The sequence below is a fragment of the Silene latifolia genome, chromosome 2 (assembly GCF_048544455.1).
Source record: "Silene latifolia isolate original U9 population chromosome 2, ASM4854445v1, whole genome shotgun sequence".
NCBI lineage: Eukaryota > Viridiplantae > Streptophyta > Magnoliopsida > Caryophyllales > Caryophyllaceae > Silene > Silene latifolia.
The window spans coordinates 187,875,341-187,895,033 of NC_133527.1; the positions used below are offsets into that span (position 1 = coordinate 187,875,341).

Genomic DNA, 19,693 nt, shown 5'->3' on the forward strand with positions numbered 1-19,693 from the left:
TCGTTCTTAACTCGTCCAAAACTACCTGTTCATGGTTCTTTAATGTGAGCTGGCTCGTTTGGCACAAGCAAGCATTTGATCACTTCTACATCATCGTAAATATATCCAATCCTACTTTACTACTCTTAACGTCGCTGGTTAAATCTACATCTAGGACATGAATAATATTCTGCCTATTACCATTTTCTTGAAGACTGTTCGGCTTAATTACATTTAGGTCATGAAGATTGAAGACTGCTCGACTTAATTACATTAAGGACAACAAAACTAAAGTTCGGTGAATGTCATAATAATACATAAAAAAGAAAACGAGGAAGAGCGAGTGGATAGATAGAGGGTCGACATTTTAACATTTAACTTTTATTATTTTAACATTTAACTTGTATTAGAGTATTGTCTACAAATTTTCACCAGTCATTACGTTTGTAAAAATTGTGCAAGTAAATCTGTTTATAGTATAGATAGAAATTCAGCTATGTGATTTTCTGTTTACATTTTCTGGATTAAAAGATGGTGAAACAGATGGAAGTGGACGATCATAAACAAATAAGTCGGCAAACCTAGCATATACACCACAGTAACATCGAGCTCCTACTTATCATGTCTCCTAGGATTACCTTACATGCTTAAACCTACATACATGATAGGAATATACACTCGAAAGTCTCAAACAATTTGCTTAAGAGCATTCTGCGATACTTCTGCTCTGTGTGCGAGGCGATGAGAAGTACCTGCATGTTAAATTATATCCCTGATAATTAATACTAATGTTATCTATCTGCTCGCAACTGTGCATGAAACGTTGGATTCAGTTTCAAGGTCTTTTTAGCAAGGTTGCGGATATCTTCTCTAGCAGATTCAGATGAAATTCGCATAACTTCTCTCAATCCACCCGTTGATATGAAATCTTGTGTGTTATCCTCTGCAACAAAAAAATTCATTTCGCATTTAGAGAACATCGCAGGATACAATATTTACAATCTCAATTAGAATGTAAAAATTGGGAGTGAGAGCGTGATAATCACCAATCAGACTCTAGTGAAGCAGCATTTTCCCTACATTGTATAATAACATTCTTCCATACTACTGGCAGGGGCGGATCTACTAAGTGGGCTATATGGGCTATAGCCCTACATTAATTTAGGACAAATAATTATTAGTTTCTTATGTTTCCATGGTATCATGGTGGCAGAGATGGTAAAAGCTGGGCAATTAATGCAGTTGATAACTAATAGGCAGGGGTTCGAACCTCACTAGCTTTTTATTTTATTTTTTGTATTGCATATTTGCATTTAATGTGTAAACTTGTGCATGTTATAGGTTCATTGAATTTATTCGTGAGTAGACAGTAATGACCAACTAGTAAAAAGCACACATTTATTACGGACTAGAATGAAGTTAGCATTTATATGATCCATTACTCAATAGTATTATTGCAATTTACATGAAAAATACGGTACTATTAAAATTAAAATTTATTGTACTATAGACTAATAAATAGATGTAAAGTTAATAAAACTGATAGAAGTATGTTATTTTCAAGAGAATTTCTTTTTATAAAATTTGAGAAGCATTTTACTCCCTCCATTATTTTATATATGACGTTTTCGTTTTATGAGGTAAGCCTTTGACTTTGATTTTTATGAAAAAATACTTTATAAAAAATTATAAAAATCATATCGTTAGATTCGTCATGAAATTTGCTTTCATAAGAGTATATATTTCATATTATTAGCTCATATATTTTGAGAGATATTGAAGAGAGAAGTGACTGCCTCGTAATGTGAGAGTGCCATATATAAAATAATGGAGGGAGTACTTAATTTGTAGCTGTAGAACGTATCTAGTTAAAGTTAAGATGATCTCATCTTGTATTTGTGGAGAAAAAGGAACATACAACCTCCAATTTTATTTTTTTTTTTGAGCATATATATGTATATTTTTTGAGTTTATTACCTCAAATTTTATTTGTTTTTGAGTATATATATATTTTTTTGAGCTTATTAAAATTTATAAGTTAGATTTTAATTTTTTTTTCCTTTAAAACTCAAATTTTACTAAATTTATATGTAATGTTTTTGAGTTTTATTGTAATTTTTTAGAGCTTAATTTTTAAGAGAATAAACTCAGAAACTTTATAGTAAAACTCATCATTTTTAAAACAAAACTCAAAATTTTTATTGTAATGCTCAGAAACTATTGAATTGGTGGTAATACATGAGATGTATAATCCACCTACTGGTATTTGTGTGTGAAAATTCAAATTTACCAACTTAATTAACAAGTCAATTTTTTATTATTTATAGCATATATAAATTGATCAACCGAATTGAAGTAGTAGATTCTTGCAAGTAGATAATGCCTTTTTATCACTAGAAATATTCGAATTAGTCCTTAGAATTCCAAACATATGATTTTTCCCCTTTAATTAGAAATATCGGTTCATGGAAAAAATTATCAAAATTTATAGTGTTGAAATCTAGCCCAAGGTACATTTAGATCCTGGCTCCGCCACTGACTACTGGATTGTTTCAGACTAAATTCGCACATCATTTATTGCAAAATTAAGTTTTTACTCATGTTTCACTTTGGCCAAAAACTAAGACAATACAACAACATTATCCCACCGGCCACCGCCTACAATCAGGTTTAAGTGTAACTCCGTTTATTCCGTCATTATCTAAACCATATAATAGTGCCATAAACTGAGATGGTCCTACAAGATTTTTCGGTTCAATCCAAAATCTATCCTTGTATTTGATATTAGGGTGGGGTTCAAATCCACAAGTCATAACAATACGAGTAATCATATAACATAGTACTCGGCAACCGATAATAAAGCAAACTCAAGAATAGCGAACAAGTTGAAAAAAGGATGTTTAGATGACTAATACAGTTAGCATACTTACCATTTTGTGCCAAATGGCAAAGAGCGAGCTCAATATGTCGTCTGGTTGATTCTGAAGTAGTTTTAGAGTTGACTATCAACCATGTAAGTGCACCGTCTTCCATAAGAAGTGAACGGCCATTCTTATGACCTGTTGAAGGTGACTTTTTAAATATGTAGTAATCACTATCAAAGGCGATGTCATTCTTGAATACAAATGGTAGTTTAAACAAACCTTGAATGACCTCTCGGGTTTCACATTTGGCAAAGTTCGCCAACCCTCTTGCCACCTGCGCTATCACATCAGCGTTTGCAGATCCAGTCATGCCCACGAGTGCCTTGATGCCACCATCCTGTTGGAGTGCTGAGTGTAATGAAACTGGAATGAACCCATAATATGAGCACATCAACATAACTTGCCATTAAACAAGGGATTCACATAATTAATATTCACCAATATATAAATTAACAAAAGACACTCCCATCTAAAATCTAAAAAGCAACGTGTAGAAACATTATATTTTCAGAAAATGGTGTGTGCTGACTCTCTCTCCATTGCGTGTTCAAGAAATTATATTCAGGTTTGTTTACCATTTCCGCACAAATTTGCAATAGCTCCAGCAACCATCCTAAGAGTTTGAGGATCATCTGTTTTCAAGGTTGTCTCTGATAAAAGCTGTGCACCTCCCTTGCTCATTATCATGCCTTGATTAGTCTCTGCGTAGAAAATGAGATACCAAAATTTGTAAGTTGAAAGTCTTAAGCTAATTAAATACGGAGTACAAACTATTGACAAGGCCGACACAAACATCTAGCCAGGATAGGTCGCAAGAAGGAAAACAACTAGCAGTGATTGTCAATTGTGTTCACTTCCACATGTTTGAAGCTCAACCCGAGTTGCTGGGTGTTATTTGAGAAGTAGTAAACCCACATACATCTGAGGAGCCAAACTAAGTCCGGGATACTTCTTGTCGATGATATCTAGAAGTATAAAACACAACCGGAAATCTTGCCAAAAACCAAGGCAGTGGCTGTGATTAAACTACAATATCTGCTTTTAGACCCGCTATGACCATTACTACATTCAACAATCATGACCAAATGAAGAATTAATGCCCCAACAACAATTCACTATGAACACTGAGTTATAGAGGGAAATTATAAGCTTTTGTCGACCTCTCTCCTCTTTTACCCTTTGTTTGGATGGAGGTGGAGGCCACCGAGTAAGGACCTATTCTCCCTCCTACAAGCCAAGTTAAAATTCCTCCCAACATAAAAAGATTTGGAAGGAAAACACTATGCTCCACTTCCCCTACATTCCCCTCCCTCCCTTACCCTCCTATCCATCCCCTCCCCTTCCCTCCTACTTATGTACCCAAACAATGCATTAGTGGCTCCAGACAAAATAGTGTGCTTACATCTACAATGAAAATCTCATGTCCACTTGTAGCTACTTTCTAGTATCCCTCACTATTCAAGTTGATTGTATCTGAATTTACATTTATATTCCACTCATAATTGTAGCTCAACCAATTGGAGAATTTGGTGTTGTGTGAAAATACCACTAGCAATATTAATCACAAACTCAATAGCAAACATATATTATTATCTATCTTCTAGCCATCTAACTCTAACAGATTGACTAAAGTACTCAAAAATCGTTAACTGAGGCCATATCATTTAACCTTTTTTCTATTGTTTACTCATTACTGTCCTCAAATAATCATGTTTCTACTATCCTTCAACTAAATGAAATCCTGGTATGGATTAAACATTCATTAACTTTTCTGAAAAGGCTGAATTTTCTGGATTATCATGAACATCTACAATTATATTAGAAATATGAACTAAAAATAAAGAAAAAAATGAGTTGAAAAGACCGAAGACTAAAACCAGAATGCTTTAAAAATTGGTTGATTATGATGGTAAATGTGTACGGCTTATAAACCATTAACATTTAGGAGAAAAAAAGCCAAGGCACAAAACGAATGCTAACTAAGATGAATAAAAAAAACTTCGTCTTCAAATAGAGCAAAAGGTGCATGAGTTTACCGTTCATCGCCAAATTCGCGACAGCTCCAGAAGCCACTCTAAGAATAGTGGTATTCTGTGATGTCCTCAAAAGCATTAGGAGAGCATCTAAACCACCATCATTCACAATCTTCTCCTGATTAATATCTGAAACAGGACATGAAAATTTTTGGTGAAGGACACAATATTTATAAAAATTTTCAGAGGTAAAATGTATGTATTCCCTTGATAGAGACATCAACTGTCAAACATACCTTACCTTTAATATTTTCTATCTCACTTGAAACAAAAAGTTTAACATTGCAACATCAATAGAAGATATGTTTTAAAAGGAGAAACATCTAATTGGCTAGTTGGTGGTCCTTGAGTCCTGTTGTGAGGACAAAGAATCCACTGATAATCACTTGGTCTTTTGCACTTGGGTCAGGCCATTGCGAAGGGTGGAAAAAGTTCTGCATTACTTTAGTAGGAAGATGGTTTCATTGGCAGACTAGTGTACTTGAAATGATAAGAATCAATTTATGAAATTACTTCTACGTTTTAAGTGCTCCATTCCTCCTGATAATTGATTCCTCTTTCATGGATAAAGTAGTCATGATAGCTAGAAGGCGTAGTTCCAACATTTTGTTTGTATATGAGAGCCACCCCTTTGATGTCAAACTTTTGGTCATTTTAATACAGCTAACAAGGTGGAATTACTATCAGGAAATGACATTAGCACTAGACTTTTTGTCAAACTATCCAAGAAAGAACATCATTCACTTTATTGGAGCCTCTCCCCCATCAACCCCAAAGTGAATTGAATTCTACAATCAACTTTGATTGCATTGCGGTAACAACCTTAACAGATCTGATTAGCAAAGAGCTCATAAAGATGACAGAATGACCTACTTTCTTGAGTTCCTTCATTGTTACAATACACTTCGACATAGTAATAGTGTTACACTGCCATCAAGATTCAAGAAGATATTTTCCATAAAGCAACACTACCCCAAGAGTGTTTCCCATGAAAATAAAAAACAGAAGTCGAAGTTCTTTTCCTTCGCCCTAAGCCCCTAACTGTCTCCTTTGAGACTAGCAGTACACAGGGCAATCTATATAGCCTGATTCCGTCATTCGACAACATAGGTCCGATCAAAAGCCAACAAAATGAAAGCACTCTATCTGAGATTTGAATTCTTTTAGAAAATTTTTGAAGACCAACATGACATGCAAAAGACAGTGAGGCATAACTAATAACTGCTTGGCCCACGTGAATTTTACGTTCGCTTTTTACAAAAAAGATGGACTTTTGTAACATTTAAATGGCAAAAGCAACTTACACATACAAATAAGAATGGACCCGCCTGACAAATAAGCATAAAATAAAAAATTTGGAGGGTAATTAAGTAATTTCAGATCAGTCACCCAAGAATAGAAACATAAGGAATTGACAAAAACACCTAAAAAGGGAAAACTTAAATACGAGACTGGGACAAATGGAGTATAATAACGATGATAGAAGTAATTACCTTCAGCAGCAAGATTAGCTACGACCTTTAGTGCATGCATTTGGACTTCAATATCTTCTGATGACAACAGCTTTAGTATTTTTTCAAGCCCAACTGGTGAAAGGCAGAACACCATAATCAGGATCAATGAGATTGAATAAAGACATAAACGAGTATTTTGAACGTTGGAGAAAAGAACTAAAGATAATAAAGGCCAAACAATATCTTTCCTTCCTCGCATATTTTGGCAATAGTTGCCTTCTGACCAGAAAAAGATCGACTTAAACCCATGGCAGATCGGAACGATGATGACTCTCTCATGTGCTGTTTGACATGGGGTTTCTTGTCCTGTAATACAGCAAAAATTTGGAGCTTTTACAATCAATTTCATATGGGGCATATGATGGGTACATTGGGTGGTACATCTCAGTTACTTGGGTTAAGTAACTTCCATTACCTCAACATCATCACTATTCTCAGGTGATCGCTTTTTTAATTTGACTAATTCATCTTCTAGTGTCAACCTTTGCTTCTCTTCAGCCAATAATTTCTCTTTCAACGCATCAAGTTCACCAGTGAACTTTTCCTTTTAACATAAAATTGCTTATTAGAAACTCCTTATCAACTTTACTACAAAAAAAATGTAAATCAAATTAGGGAATCAAAATACCTTCTCAAAAACCAGGTTTGAATTTTCTGCTTTCAGAGACTCAACTTCAGCAACAGCCGCTTGATGGGACTGAGCTTTTTCTTCTAATCGTTTCATCAGATCAGAGACGTTACTCTTCTCCTGACTCTGCATAAAAAGATCATGTAAATATAAATATATCTTGTAACAGTATAATTAACCTTTACAGGAGCCATCCTTATTATGGCCAAGTCATTTAATCAGAACGGTAGTATTATTTCAAATCCACAACATGCCTTATACACTGCACGCTCACTTTCATTTTATTAAATCTTTCCTACTAAATAAGATCCATGGTAAATTTACAAGAATATAAATTAATATAAAAGCAAAATAAGCAAAGATTACAGCCAGGACAAGAAGTCCTGGAAAGTCTTAGGGAGCCTAAGAAACATGACGAGGAACAGCTACTATCAGAAAGCCTCTTAGATGAGGCTGCATCCCTCATAAGTCTAATTAGATGAAAAATCCCCACTGGTAGTTTGGCAAAACTAGGACAAAGTAATCTTCCTACAACAATAGTGGAATAGTCCTGACAGCTTTAATGAAAATAGTAGTTTCAAAATTTACTTTGAAGGGTGGACTGAAGAGAAAAGAAACCATTGAGGCATACCTCTAATTAAACTTTCATAGATAAAAAAAATTTACCTGACTTTTCTTCTCTTCTCTAAGAGCTTTCTTTAACAATTCAATTTCTTCCAATAGACTTTCACCACTTTCATGCTTGTCTTGAAGTTGCTTGTTCATGACAGCAATTTTCTCCTCATAAAGCTGGATCGTCTCAGAGAGCAACTTCTGATCAGAACTCTGGTCACATGATAGCTTTCTTAATGAATCTACTTGTTTTTCAGCATGTTCACAGCGCAGGAGCATGTCGTCTAATTGCTTGGTTAGCTGTGCAACTTTCTTGTCATGTTTTTGCTTGAATTCAAGGAGCTCTTGATGATATCTAGAACTTTCTGCTTGACATTGCTACTACGAATAAAGCCCAAAATTAGACCTCACTCATTATGCACAAGTTAATATATATTTTCCAGAGATAAGCTTAAAGAATGAAGGGACACGTTATATCAAACTAGAATAGCTGGAGCAAACAGCCCTCATGGTATACAATTGAGAGCTGAAAATCTTGGTAATTAACCCACACAGTATACAGACAAAACAGCTGACCTTCATTGAACTCTCTTTCTCACTGAGGAGTGCTTTCAAATGCTTCAATTGACTTTCAATTCCTTCTGAGCGAGCCCGTTCATCCTTCAATTGCTCAATGAATGCTGATATTTGTTTCTCATACATTTGGGTGGCATCTGCAAGAGCTTTTTGATGCGTTGAACTTTCATATTGATTTTGCTACAGGGAAAAACAAGATCGTAAGTGCTACAGTAGGTAAGTTATTAGTTAGCTCTTTTCACTAACAGCTCTCACAGAGTATACCTAGAAGAGGCAGAGCAATAAAATTTGAAACAAATACTTTACAATGTAAAATATCAAGCCTTGTAACTGTCAACCTAGACATGAAATGAAACAGTGTATTGAATACCATATAGGACTCTTGTGAAAAGCAAGGGGCAATATACTCTATCGAATGGATCTCTGATCATGAAAAGAGACTCCTTTTACATAGCTATGCTCTCTGTCATCTTATGAGACTGATAAAGGTCCAAAACTAATATCTGGTGTTCAAAAATGATAACTGAGAGCATAACTAAGAAAACAAAATAGGTTGAGAGTAAGTGATAAAGATTGAATGTTATTTGTAGTAAGATTAAACATTTATTTGTGTCTAACATTAGACCGGTGGCAACTGAATAATACCACTAAAACCTTCCAGGTTAAGAGATTTATGAAGCCTTAACCTTGGCAAACAGTCCACTAGTAAATTATATTGAACGATCACAATTCACGATGCCATAAGTGGAAGGCCAACTTGTGAAGTACATCAGCAATAATTTATCAGGTACTCAGAGAGCAAAGATATTGCCCGCTTTGGAGTAAAACAATTCAATTTCATATCTGCCCAAAGTTATAGTTGCTCGGTGAAATAACTACACCTTATAGTGTTCTATACTCATCTCCAAACGTGCGACATCATCGCGTAATAGCTTATTACACTCTTTTTGATCATTCAATTCATCTAGCATAACTTTCATCTCCATTTCCAGCCGAGCATTATCCTTTTCCAGGATCTGCAAAAATAGGTATAACACCAGGACACAAAGGCAGTATCAGAAACAAAAATTAAAAAACATAGAAAGGGAGGGGATATAACCAAACCACATTGTTTGCATTTCTTATGTTATGAACAGGCAGACAAACAATGAAGTTAATCAATTATTCACTCAATTTTCATTACACATCATCCAGCAACAATCTCTATGTACTTTTTGGGTCCACAAGTTTTTTAATAAGTAATACTATAATACTAATAAAAGGACGCCAAAGGAGTCACAACGGCTATGTACAGAAAAATAACGTAGAGGTGACGCCATCTACAAAAAGACACCATGGGGGTAACACTCATATACAAAAAGATACCCTAAATGTGAGGACCATATACAAAATGAAAGATGGATAATTACATTCTCAATTTGTCATGGGTAATCTTATCTAAAGAAAAAAGAAAAGAAAAGTTTCAATTTGGGTGAAGCATATGGCTCAAAATATATAAATTATAAAAGCTTCGGAAAATGAAAATTGAACTCTTGATATGAAGAGGCAACATCATCAAAAGTACAAAGGTTTCGTTCAATCCATGTCCACCACCAAATAGCCAAATGAACCACAACAACCTCTTTATGTTAGATTAACACAAGAGTAGGGTTGTATATATTTGACCCTTTTACCTCGTCATAGAGCATTGGGGAAATGTTGCTCTATTATAGAAGATGATGGGAACACTAATGAAGCTCATGTTTCAACAAAAATTGTTCCAATTAACCCAGCCATAAGCACAATATATAAGCAGAATGATAGTGAGTGGGGAAACTACCTCAGACCTTGTAACTAAGCTCTTTTCTGCTTCCATAAATGAACGCTGACATTGTTTAAGCTTCTTCTCCATTTCATTTATATAATTGTCCCTGAGCTTTTGTTCTCGGTCAATTTCTTTAGTAAGATTATCAACTTTGCTTTCAAGCTTTCGGCATAAGCTTTCATAATCAAATTCTTCTTTGACTTTCATCATATTTACCACTTTCATAGCCTGCACAGTAGGCAAACACACATAGTCAGCCTTTGTTCACTACTTCACTGTTCCAACTGTCAAACAATGTCACTAACAAAAGCATCAATCAGTTATGTTGTGTCCCTAGGCATGAACTAATAATGTGGTTGGTTCATAATGAGTTTTAAAGTCTTTGCATCCCTAATTAGTCACAAAGCTTAAGCTATGCTTGAGAGTAGTACGCATGTGATAGCCTGAACTACATGAATATGAGGGTCCGCCACAACTTAGGGACAATATGAAGGCTCTCCGCTATCTCTATAGAGTGGTCATGAGAACAAGTTATGTCAAAGTCGGAGATGAGTATAGAATACTACTCCCTCTGTCCCAATCATTTGTTGTCCTATTCCATTTTGGGGTGTCTCGGTCAATTGTTGTCCTTTATATTTTAAGAATGAACTTAATGAGCAATTTGATCATTCACACTCAATTTGGTCCACTTGTCATTTAGTAATTGGTCCACTCCTCTTTCCTTGGTCTTTGTGCCAAAACTAAAGGACAACAATTGACCGGCACGGAGGGAGTATAAGGTACTCATTTATTCCAAACAAAGCCTATAAGATGGTGCCTACTGGAGTAATGGATGATTTTCCGTCATGTAAGATAACTTACAGGTCACAACCCATAAATTGGTTGCACCAACAACCTTTCTTAAAACAGTGGTAACGACCGTGATGTCTAACACAGTTCCAGCTTGGACTGACAGGTCGTGCATGTGTCCAGTTAAGTGTTGTGATTGGCTTGTGCCCAAAACATAGGAAAAGAAAGAATATATGGAGTACAGACTCTAACATATCTCTACACATGACTTATTGTTGGAAACATAACAAAATTGGGCTAATCATGTCTACACCTGTAAGAGAACTTCAGCAAGTATATGAGGCATTTGTTAGCGACTCTATCTAGTATATATAGAAGCATCAACAATATATTATGTAGTGAAATACAAAAGACTATCTACTTGACTACTTCCATACCCGATGGAGCCAAAGCCACTATTTTTTTTGTTCGGGACTATGATGGAATAAAGAAAATGGCTCACCAAACTAGTTAAGCTCCTTTTTATTGTGAAGTACTAGTCATTACATGCAATTCTAGAAGCAATTTTCAGTAAGGGTCATTAGGAAGCAGTCTTGTGTGTAGCTAACACAGGGGTAGGGCATATCAAACCTCCATTACCCAGTAAAGTGCGGGAGCCCTCGAGGCACAGGGTTAATGTAATGTTGAAGTGAAATATAAAGCCAATAATAGCTCTCAATGATAAGAAAATCACATGCTCTTGCATTACCAATACTGAAAAATAATCACAGTTGCTTACTCGTTGCCCAAACATTATCGTGCTGGTCGTTTCTGCGTGATGCCTTGCTGAAGGTCCAATTGTTATAATTAGAGATGTCCTAGCAGAGCCTAGGGAAAAGAATCATGAACACTATGAATAAATCACCATACTTGGATAGTTGGATGGTAAGACCTCAAAATTGACATGGAGCCATAATATGAAGCAAATAAACAATCACCGCCTTGGCACGACATAAAATTTCTACAAGTATATGGCACCAGCTTATAGATATTTATTTAAGTGAGCGTCCGCAGATTGGAAGCCTAATGCCAGGCCCAAGTCCAGTATGACTATAAGAGAATTCCCCTTCAGTATCCCCCTGGTAAAGGTTTGGCTTTGACTAAATGCCTCTTGTAGATTAGAGAAATTTAAAATTTTAAGAAAGAACGGAAAATACTCGGAGCATCATAAAAGAGGTTGATTGAAACAATTTTGAAGATACCAGAGGCCTTCTTTTATAGTTATCGTGTATGAAGATTCTATCAAAAAAAGTATACTTTGAAGAACAGCGAAAATTATGTAGAAATGTGGGGAGTAACACTCTATCTCAATGCGTCAAAACACACAAAATCAATGCTAGCTCCTTGCTTCCACCAAAATCATTAAAATAAATATGAAGTTCCACCATGAGCCTGGAATGCCCATAGCTTCCGAGCCAAATGGAAGAAGCTGGAAGACTACAGAGACATTCCTGATCTTTCCCCCATGAAACATAAAAATAATAAAACCTGGCACCTTTAAGAAATGCTAACCCGGGGTCTATTTTTTAATCATAAGCCATTTAAAGAAGCAAGGATATGCACCTCCAAAAGAATCACGAAGAATTCTTGTCAACTTGGAATCCCGAACAGGGATATGTGGACTATTTTCAGCCAGCGCATTTATACACTTCCCCAACGAAGTGAGAGAAAGATTGATAAATTTGGCCTCTTCAAGCAAGTGTCCTTCACTACCTGCCATGCACAAAAGGGAGGCATTGAATTTCGAAAGATGCGATAATAAACACAAAGCACGATGGCTTCAAAGACTAAGTTCATATAGTAGCTGTCTTCTATCCCAAGACATAGACACATCAACTACACACATGTATGTCACCATCGCAAAATATACACAGAAATAGCATTGTTTTTTTATAGTATGATATACAACTCCCTCCGTTTCGTTTTACAAGTCATTTTAGGAAAATGGTGTGCTGTTTATTATGTATAATAAATGATCTTTTCCACCAATCAAATAGCTAAAAGTACCTTTAAATCTTAATTATTAATTATTATTATTATTAATGCTTTGGAAAATGTAGAGGATATGTAATACATGGAAAATGGAAAAAGACATATAAAAAGAAATTTTTGATTTTCATCTAAAACGAGTATACAAAGAAACAGGGAATATTAATTAAGGGACACCAAAGGGGAGACACTCATGTACAAAAAGATATCATAGAGCTGACAGTCTGACACTCATCTACAAAAAGACATCATGGGGGTGACGCCAGTCGCCTACCTTCCTAATTGCCATGATGACGATATCCCTCCCAATCCTCAGTCCTCACCAAACTAATTTCAACACAAAAAACATGCTTCTGACATACCAGATTTATCTATTCTTTCAGACCCAGCCAAATCAACGATTAGTAGCTTGCTTTTTCGTATCATTTTCACATCCATGTCTGCATTAACTCCAGTCCCCATTTCAGAAGAAGTCGCATGTTCTGTCTTTCCAGTGATAGACCTTCTAACATAAACCTAAACAAAGAAAAAATATTGTTTTGAACAATATGCAATTGTGTGAAAAGAGAGAACATAAAACAGAAAAGGGAACAGCTGCCAGACTTACGCACCGTTAAAATTGCATGACTGCGTGACGAATTTGTATTGAGCTTTGTATTTGCAGCATGACGGTTTGCCTCGCCATTTTGAAGCAATTCCATGAACTGGTCCAGTTCATGAATCTTAATCACTGAGGCACCAGGTAACAGTACTTCTCCTGTCTTTGCATCTTCAACAATAGGAATATTAACCTTCTCAGGTGCAAGCAGGTCTTGAATTGCTTCCTTGTACAACTGAGCAAACAGAAAATGAGTAATCAATAATCATTGATACGGCTACCTTCTCTTTCCCTAACCACAAGACCATAAATTGGGTAGAACAACAGCAATACTGGCACCCAACAACAGCTATAGGGCTACAAAATAAAAAAATATACAAGTAGTTTTATTATATGTATTTCATGTCGCAATAAGATAAAGATTAGGTTTCTATCACCTATAAAAGACAGTGAGTATGGCTGAGCTATAGATATATATAGCTACGATCTGATGGCCAGAGTCAGCCAATGTTAGTATGGGTTTAGATACGGCTAGGTATAAAAGTGTCGGACTCCCCATGACTTAACTTTTAGACACAAGGATTTTGCCCTAAAATGGGGATACAGGAGCACGTAGAGAAACAGCTTATATTTTGGATGCATCAACCGATAATTCAAAATACCCCTATAATTATCAATATTTCTATAAGCTATGCTACCTGTTAATTCAGGGAAAAATATTTTGGAACATTTATGTTTATGAACGGTGTATAATTTGTAAAAGAAAAGGTAATAAGAGATCTTAACTAACCATGGAAAACTAACTTTTTTAAGATCTTAAGGTGAAGATTCATCGCATTAGTTGAATTGTTTTGAAATTAAGGTAACACTGGCCGTATCACATTACATTACACCCGGAGCTCCACACCTATGTTTCACGACCATTGCTCACGGTATTAAATATTGGTAGTCACGTGACATATTGGCCTTCTTTGAAGTAGATATAATATTGAAAACAAAGACATCATAGAGGTGACGTCCATCTGCAGAAAGACACCATGAAAGTGACGCCCATAAACAAAAAGGCACCCTAAAAGTGACGCCCATATACAAAAAGAAACCCTAAATGTGACACACATACATGAAATGAGAGATTGAAGTGAGACGTGACATATTGCCCATTACGCAAAGGATTTCAATTTTCACATCGGTATTCTGTTATATAACAGACCGCCAAAATAGCTGATGTCTGACTGGTACAGTCGGTGTATGGCCGGTATAGCTAATCCTTCCCTTGTACAAACTATACAAAAACAAGCCCAAAAATTCTAGACATAAAATGCATCATTGCGTTCACAATGCAATACATACACTTATCTGTGATCTTTACCACAATCATGCCGTCACCGCAACCATGACCGACACCACATTTGAATACCATGGTTTAGAAGTTAAGTACTATACACTTTTGAATGACAAAAATGTATGCAACTTATCCCCCTTCAAAACAGGGCAGTGAAATACCTGTAAGTAGGAGATCTCCACGCTATCATGTCTTGGAGATATATTGGTAATTATATCTTCTACTGCCCTGACCATGATACCACGCTCTGATGCATCATTTTTTCCAAGGTTGCCAACAGTGTGTGTCTTCCCAGTACCAGTCTGACCGTAAGCCATAACTGTTCCATTATACCCACTCATTACACTCTGAAAATAGTAAAAACAACTCGCATGGTTAACACAATGATATTCCTTAAATAATCTGTATGATAAGATAACAAAATAACAAAAAAAAAAAAAAAAAAAAAAAATCAACGCCTAATGCTCCTGAGAAGAGAAAAAAAAAAGCAATAGAGGAACACATGGAACATGGAAGTAATTCAATGTTCAAAGAAAGACTTCTATATCCTAAGTCTAAGGCTCTAAGCAAGGCTCATATTTCACACAAGTTGAAGTTCCACAGAAAGACCTGAAAAAATGTAATAGTATAGACAAGCCAACTTATGTTCATGTGTGGGAATCTAAAAGCGTCATTTCAGTTAATATAAAATGCATACTATTAAGAACCATATTCAGAAGCAAAGAAAGATTCTAAATAGAGCGTACCTCAACGACAGGTTTGGCTACCACTTCATAAACACGCTTTTGGGAAGCTGTTTCCGTAAATACTTCATCGAATTTGTAAGAATCAGAACTCCAATTGTTCTTTTTCAAGTTCAGTTTCTTCAGCTGCACAACCAATAAGAAGTGTGAGACACGGTCCATCTTTAGTGAAACTTATACACATCTATTATTGTATGCTGTGTATAGGCCAGCCAATTAACCAGGATTAGTTCAATTGTAAAGTGATTTCATAACATCTCTCAGACCAAGTACATCCGGCCTCTTACGTAGCTCTTAAAAGGGTGAGTTTCCTAGTAAAGTAAGTGGAGAAAGTTGCTGTTTTTTTGCATATCAACTATCCGTTTATTAGTGCTTATTAATGTGGATCCTGCTGGTTTGTTTGTTAGCTGTAGAGGTCTTCATAAAGCTGACCTACATTGGTCGTTTGTTCATAATGATTGTGAATCACTTATTTAAGTACGGAGTAATCCGCAAGGCAGTGAAGGCAGGTTCCACTGAGGAACAATTCACTCAAACATCTTAAGCCCACATAATTCAGGGCTAATACTAACATATTGCATTTGACACTTTCGAGGGTTTATTATCCTAATCAGCTACTCCCACTATTTTTTTGAGTTAGCCCCATGGGCCCACTTTCCAATCACAAAAGTATGGCAATGGGGCTAATTCAAAAAAATGGAGGGAGTATTTCATTGTGAAAATGGAGGAGGCAAACGGAGTGAAAAGGAGGCTTTGGATACTTGCAGCTGAAAAGGTCAAAGGAAATATCACCTCTGGTTGTATGTCAACGCAGTCGGCAAAATCTGCATCAAGAGCAAGATCTTCATCATTTCTGGGTCGAAGCCTGATAGCAACTCTAACTCTTCCAGGTTCTGCATGGTTGACAATAACCTTATGATAAAGAATAACTGATTGGTCTAAACTACTCTCTCCTTGATATATAAACATAGTGTTTATTAGACAGATCAGTATCATTTTGTACAGGTAGATGGACAACTAAGACTTTAGGAAGGCATTTAATCCAAAAGACAAAGAAAAGATCAGCTGAAATATCACTAAGCGCAAAGTAATGACATCTTAAGAGAAAGCCAAAATGATAATGCAACTAAATCCTGAAGGATTTACGGTGCCCTTCAACTTTTTAACCAATATAAGAGAAGGCTTCATCAAGAGAAGCATATATAAGTAATTAAGTATGTATCTTCTTAACCAGTAAACAACCATGTCAGCAACATTAAAAATTGGATATCAGGCGCATTACCCTTATAGAACAGAAACACAGAAAGATAAGGTAGACTACTCCATTTCACGAAACCATGTGAGAACAACACAAGCCTATTTAAGAATCCTCATGCTCCAAAACTATTAATTCCAAAAAAAAAAATCAGAAGCCACACAGCGCGAAATTAGGCGGTTTCCAGCCTGACAGCTCCATTAGGACGAAACGCAAGATGCTAGAGGCACTTACTTCGCCATAGTAACGACTAAATGTTAAGACTATCAGGGGTTTTGATTCTCTTACATCTTGTTCCGATGGATGGAATTAGAGGGAAAAGGAACGATGCAATTTCCCTTGATTAGTTTAGTAATTATTGAGGAATGTACCATTCCAATTTCCACCAGACTGGGAGGAAAGAAAGAAAGACAGACATTTTCAGTAAGAGGCATCAGCACTTACTTTCCTTCCAAATCCAATATAACTTAGTTAATCAAACAAGGAAATACGGCTTGATTTCTTCATCTCCCTTTCATTGCCACCTTATGCATCCACAACTAAAGCAAAATGGGATCCCCAAAAGTAAATTTGAAAAATCTACCAGTGCACTAAGGTATTGTTTAGAAGTGCGGACTTGATATTATTTTCATGATCTTAATTACAAAAATTAAAATGGTCTAATTCAATTGCAATTCCCAAAACCAATATCACAAATTGTATGTTACTTCGACTCTTCATATTCCCATGGGGATATACTATATAGCACTTGGCCACCTCAATTTAAGCCAAGATATGGAGATTTTTTTTTTTGTGATAAAAATAGCGGAGTTTGACACTTGGCCAAATACCAATGTCGGATCTTTCTAAACGTGGCTGAGTAACATAAACCATAATCGTGTATGGAAATCATGTGGATGTCAATTCTAAATTTCAATTTCTCAATGATGTTTGGAAATCCATGGAATTGGAATTGGGCAGAGCGAGGGCAAGGTAGGTCACATCTATGACCCATTACCTATTTAACAAATCTACAATAGGAGATTAGATAGTGACGGAATTGAAATGACTACATAGGAACTTGAGAGCCCCAAATTTAAACTAGGTCGGAATTGTGAAAATAAATTGAACCCATTTTTACTTCCAAATTACAAGGTTTCAAACTCTTGAAATATCTCAATTACACTACTCAATTCCAATTTTAGGTTCCTAAACATAATCTTACGCGTTTCTAAAATAATCACACTTTACTATTCATCAACAGCAGTAGCAGCAGCAGCAACAACAACATTACCCAGTGCCTCAATGGCTCCAGCAAATTGCATTAGCATCACATTTTTCTACTATAATTCGGCAATTTCACAAACGGAGAATTCACAAAAGATAGGAAAGACGAACCAGGATCATGAGCAATGATAGAATGACTCCTAGAAAGCGGAGTAACAGACCGCTTCCCGGAAACCGGCGTAACCGACCGCTTCACCGCCCGTTCAGAATTAGGGTTTGCCGCAACAGACGAAGACTTTGACGATCGATTAGAATGATGATTTTGCACACCACCACCACCACCAGCACCGCCACTACCACCACTACTACCACCAGCATTGACGCTTTTAGTCAAGGAATTGGTAGAAAGATTGAGTAAAGAAGCAGAAGAAGGTGTCTGCCATGTTTGTCTCTCTTTACCTGATCTTTGCGTCGCCATTGTTGAAGATTATAGTTAGTACTATAATTTAGGTTAAACTTTGAATTGAAGAATAATGAGGAAATAAAGAAATGTGGGTGGTTGTTTGGAGAAAGGTAATTGGGGAAATGATGATTGTTTGTTGTTCGTCATTGATTGAAAGAATGAATGAATGATTGAAGGAATGAAAGAAGATAGTCGGTAGCACGATGTAGTACAGAAACTATGACTTCGTCTACTATAGAAGTATTATTGAGAGAGACGAGAGTAGGCTTCGTTGTTATTTTTGTCTCTCTCTATTTTCTTCCCGCGTTTTGTTTTCTAGAGGGTGTAGAGCCGTAGAGGTGGTCCATGGTCATTGACTCATTGGTCGGGTTATATTGAATTCGGATTGTATATCGTGAATGACTGAATGGTGAGTTGGTGACTCTTTAAGTCGGATTGGGTTTATTTTACTCACAGTAAATGCAAATATAATTGGGATTCGGGTCATATTGAATTCGGATTGTATATGGTCATTGACTCATTGGTCGGGTCATTGGTTGGATTCGGATTGTGAATGGGGAAGGGGTGAGTTGGGTTTATTTTACGTAGGGATGATAACGGGTCTTGTTTTGGATTGTGAATGCACTTAGACCCTCCCCAAGCAAGGTTATAGGGAGGGTTGTGACCTTGTTGAGTCATGCTAATCCATAATTAAGCAGCACATTAGCCGTTAGCATGACCTTGAAGTAGAAGATGTCAATTGGAGATCAATTGGTGATCTTGAAGTAAAAGAGGTCAATTGGAGGTCAATTTGGTGACCTAGCAGGTGTCATCTTCTAATTGCTTGGACACAAATAATGAGGACAATAAAGTAAACAAAAAAATGGGTGGTGACCTATAGTGGTGACTTTCTGCTTGGGACAGTCATGGGGTCGTGACCTTTTGCTTGGGAGGGTGAAAGTGGGTCAAGATTAATAAGGTGTGATTAAGAAAAAAAATTGGTGACCCGATTAAGTCGACTTTTGCTTGGGGATGGTCTTAAAGGTAAATTCAAATATAATTGAGATTAAATTACAGTGAATGAGATGTAAGTGGTTCCGAACCAAATCCTTTCTTCGTGGATTTGAGGTCCGTGGAACCGCACTCTCCCTCCGGCTTGTACCTGGAAGAAAAAGCAAACCTAGTGATGTTTGTTTATTTGGTTAGCATTTCCTCCCTTT

General features: G+C 36.2%; 1 protein-coding gene across 1 annotated transcript; it reads right to left on the reverse strand.

The window, feature by feature from the left end:
- Window positions 1-434: 434 nt before the first annotated feature.
- LOC141643881 (kinesin-like protein KIN-UC) lies at window positions 435-18,634 on the reverse strand. Its single transcript, XM_074453220.1, has 21 exons — window positions 18,203-18,634; window positions 16,363-16,463; window positions 15,574-15,696; window positions 14,989-15,174; window positions 13,499-13,720; window positions 13,250-13,403; window positions 12,462-12,611; window positions 11,638-11,726; window positions 10,086-10,298; window positions 9,148-9,282; window positions 8,267-8,446; window positions 7,745-8,068; window positions 7,079-7,204; window positions 6,866-6,994; window positions 6,641-6,756; window positions 6,430-6,524; window positions 4,940-5,065; window positions 3,479-3,604; window positions 3,123-3,266; window positions 2,910-3,038; window positions 435-922 (listed from the first exon to the last, which is right to left on the reverse strand). Exons 1-21 carry the CDS (start codon window positions 18,507-18,509, stop codon window positions 771-773), a joined length of 3,327 nt encoding a protein of 1,108 aa, XP_074309321.1. The 5' UTR covers window positions 18,510-18,634; the 3' UTR covers window positions 435-770.
- Between the last annotated feature and the right edge of the window lie 1,059 nt (window positions 18,635-19,693).

Bases quoted from the DNA above. Each gene is read 5' to 3' on its own strand.
- LOC141643881 (XM_074453220.1), bottom strand. From the start codon at position 18,509: ATGGCGACGCAAAGATCAGGTAAAGAGAGACAAACATGGCAGACACCT. The intron at 13,721-14,988 runs GTATTTCACTGC...CTGTTTGCTCAG, and splicing joins TGGAGATCTCCTACTTACAG to TTGTACAAGGAAGCAATTCA. The intron at 13,404-13,498 runs GTGCGTAAGTCT...TTCTTTGTTTAG, and splicing joins GCAGTCATGCAATTTTAACG to GTTTATGTTAGAAGGTCTAT.